The sequence below is a fragment of the Pantherophis guttatus genome, chromosome 12 (assembly GCF_059756535.1).
Source record: "Pantherophis guttatus breed Tessera chromosome 12, ASM5975653v1, whole genome shotgun sequence".
Classification (NCBI taxonomy): Eukaryota; Metazoa; Chordata; class Lepidosauria; order Squamata; family Colubridae; genus Pantherophis; species Pantherophis guttatus.
The window spans coordinates 11529448-11532500 of record NC_142074.1 but is presented as its reverse complement, the minus strand read 5'-3'; the positions used below and the strand labels follow the sequence as shown (position 1 = coordinate 11532500).

Sequence of the window (3053 nt, the reverse complement as noted above, 5' to 3'; positions counted from 1 at the left end):
TTCTTTCTTTCTTTCTTTCTTTCTTTCTTTCTCGGATATAGAGATCACGATTTCCCTCTTTCTATCGGCGATGGGGCGAGGGGGGAAGCTTTGCCATTTAAGCACAGAAAATCGGCGCTGGGAGAGGGGCAAAAAATTACATTATAGCGGGGGGTGGGGGAAAGACCGGTGGGTGGGTGGGGGAGAGCTCGCTGGCTTCCCACGCCCTCCCCCCTTTTCCTACCGCTTTTCTGTTGCTGGGCTTGTGAAGATGCAACGGCAAGAAAGAAGAACAGTGTCTCTTTTTTTTCTTCCTTTCTTCAGGAGGTGGTGGTGTAGTCTATATCGTGGAAGATGCTGCTGAAAATCCTGGTGGGAAGGAGGGAAGGAATAGAAAGGAAGGAAGGAAGGAAAGAAAAATAGAAAGGAGGGAAGAATAGAAAGGAGGGAAGGAAGAATAGAAAGGAAGGACGGAAGAATAGGAAGGAAGGAAGGAAGGAAGGAAGGAAGGAAGGAAGGAAGGAAGGAAAAATAGAAAGGAGGAAGGAATTTTAGAAAGGAGGGAAGGAAGAAATAGAAATGAGGAAAGGAAGGAAAAACAGAAAGGAAAAATAGAAAGGAGGGAGGGAAGGAAGGAAGAATAGAAAAGAGGGAAGGAAGGAAGAAGAGAAAGGAGGGAAGGAAGAAACAGAAAGGAGGAAAGGAAGGAAAAACAGAAAGGAGGGAGGGAGGGAAGGAAGAATAGAAAGGAGGGAAGGAATTAATACCAAGGAGGAAAGGAAGGAAAAACAAAAAGGAAAAATAGAAAGGAGGGAGGAATGGAGGGAAAGAAGGAAGAAGAGAAAGGAGGGAAGGAAGGAAGAAGAGAAAGGAGGGAAGAAAGAAAGAAATAGAAAGGAGGAAAGGAAGGAAAAACAGAAAGGAAAAACAGAAAGTGTGAATGAGGGAAGGAAGGAAGAATAGAAAGGAGGAAAGGAAGGAAGAACAGAAGGGAGTGAGTGAGTGAGGAAGGAAGGAAGGAAGAATAGAAAGGAGGGAAGGAAGGAAGAATAGAAGGGAGTGAGTGAGTGAGTGAGTGAGGAAGAAAGGAAGGAAGGAAGGAAGGAAGGAAGGAAGGAAGGAAGGAAGGGAAGGGAAGGGAAGGGAAGGGAAGGGAAGGGACAACGCCGTGAGGTCAACCCCCGCCCGCCCGCGCGCCCGTCCGGCTGGGTGCGCCGTTCCCCGGGTCCTGAGCGGGTGGGTCACAGTCAAAGGTCGTGACACGAGGCGTCCGTTTTGCCGCCGTGCGCGTAGACTTCGTGGGGTTGCGGCGGCTCGCCCGGCGGCGTCATGCGCTTCTCTTTCTGCCGCCGGTTGCAGAACCAGACGCGCACCACCTCCTTCTCCAGCTGCAGGCTGTCGGCCAGCGAGGAGATCTCCTGAGCGGCCGGCTTGGGGCATTTCAAGAAGTGGGTCTCCAAGACCCCTTTGACGCTGACCTCGATGGAAGTCCGCTTCTTGCGCTTGCGGCCCTGCGCCGCGATCTTGTCGATGCTGGTGGGGCTGCCGGTGGACGAGTCGGCCTCCTCCAGCCACTTGTTCAGCAGCGGCTTCAGCTTGCACATGTTCTTGAAGCTCAGCTGGAGGGCCTCGAAGCGGCAGATGGTGGTCTGCGAGAAGACGTTGCCGTAGAGGGTGCCCAGCGCCAGCCCCACGTCGGCCTGGGTGAAGCCCAGCTTGATCCGGCGTTGCTTAAACTGCTTGGCGAACTGCTCCAGCTCGTCCGAGGTGGGCGTCTCTTCGTCCGAATGCTCCGGGCAGTGATGGGAAGCCAACTCGGTGGGCTCCGCCGGGGAATCCCGCAGCACCGGGTGAAGCCCCGGAGGAGGAAGAGGAGGAGGAGGAGGAGGAGGAGGCGCAGCGGCGGGTGGAGGCGTTAAACCCCCGCCGTGGTCCAGCATGCCGCTGACGGTGAAGCCGGCCTGCGAGTAAACGTTGAGCGGCGGCGGAGGCGGCGGGGGTTGGCCTCCGCTGACCGGCAAAGCCGAGCCGTGAGCCGGGGTGGCTCCCCAAGCGTTGGGGTGGCTGGCATGGTGCGGGGAGTGATGGCTGACGTGATGGGGCGAGCGGTGGTGCAGGATGGCGCCCAGCTGCAAGTCTTCTCGCCCGGGTTTCACGTCGGGCTGGTCCAGGGAGCTTCCACCACCACCACCTCCTCCTCCTCCACCACCTCCTCCGCCGCCACCGCCGCTCAGAGCCGCCGCCCATGGCCCCGCGTCGCTCAAGCTGGTGACCCAGTGATGGCCCAGCGGATGCCCGTTGCCGGCCACCCCTTGCAAATAGTCACTTTGCAGAAGTTTCTGCGGGTTGCGGAATGGGCCGCCTTGCTGCATCGCCACCGAGTCCGCATGGACCAAAGCGCCGGAGTTGAGGATGCTGTAAGGGTTGGTGGCCGCCGTAGCCATCCTTGGGCTCTCGCGCTTCGTTTTGCGTGGCTTCGGGCTTCAGGCTTTGGCTAGGCTAGGCTAGGCTAGGCTAAGGCTGGCTCCGGGTCTCTCTCTCCCCCCCTCCCCCTCCCCGCCTTGGATGTGGCGAAGCGGCCGCTCGCTCGAGCCTTTGACAGTTTACCCAGCCGAAAGAGAAAGCCGACTCAGCCAGCGCTCTCTGACCGGCGTTACCGGCGCCCAATCCGACAGGCTCTTCCCGCCGGGAAAGGCAAGCCGTGGCCAATGATGGAGCGCCGAAGAGGTTGGCTCCACGCCAGGCTCCCCCCTTCCCTCCTCCTCCGCCCGCCTCCCAGGGAAAAAAAAAGAAAAAAGAAAGAAAGAAAGAGGAGGGGAAAAAAGGAGGGGGGGACCCGAAGGAGCGCTGGCGGGCGAAGGGTTAAAACGAGGGAGTCGACCGGCAGGAAGTGCCTCCGTCCGGCCTCTTCATTGGCTGGCGCCCGAGGGCTGCCCGAGGGTCGTCGGTGGGGTTAACCCTTGCTTGGCCAGCTGGCTCTTCTTGGAAAGAGGGGAGTGGGAGTGGAGGAAGGAGAGGAGAGGAAGGCTCGGAGCCCGGTTTGAATTCGCAGCCATTGAGTCAGGGCAAAAAAA

General features: G+C 58.1%; 1 protein-coding gene across 1 annotated transcript in view; it reads right to left on the bottom strand.

Moving 5' to 3' along the window:
- POU3F4 (POU class 3 homeobox 4) overlaps positions 1-2507 on the bottom strand; it is a 4734-nt gene extending 2227 nt beyond the window's left edge. The window contains exon 1 of the mRNA XM_034434983.3: positions 1-2507. This exon is cut by the window's left edge and continues 2227 nt beyond it. Coding sequence (XP_034290874.1) covers positions 1227-2423 — 1197 coding nt within the window. The 5' untranslated portion in view covers positions 2424-2507 and the 3' untranslated portion in view covers positions 1-1226.
- Between the last annotated feature and the right edge of the window lie 546 nt (positions 2508-3053).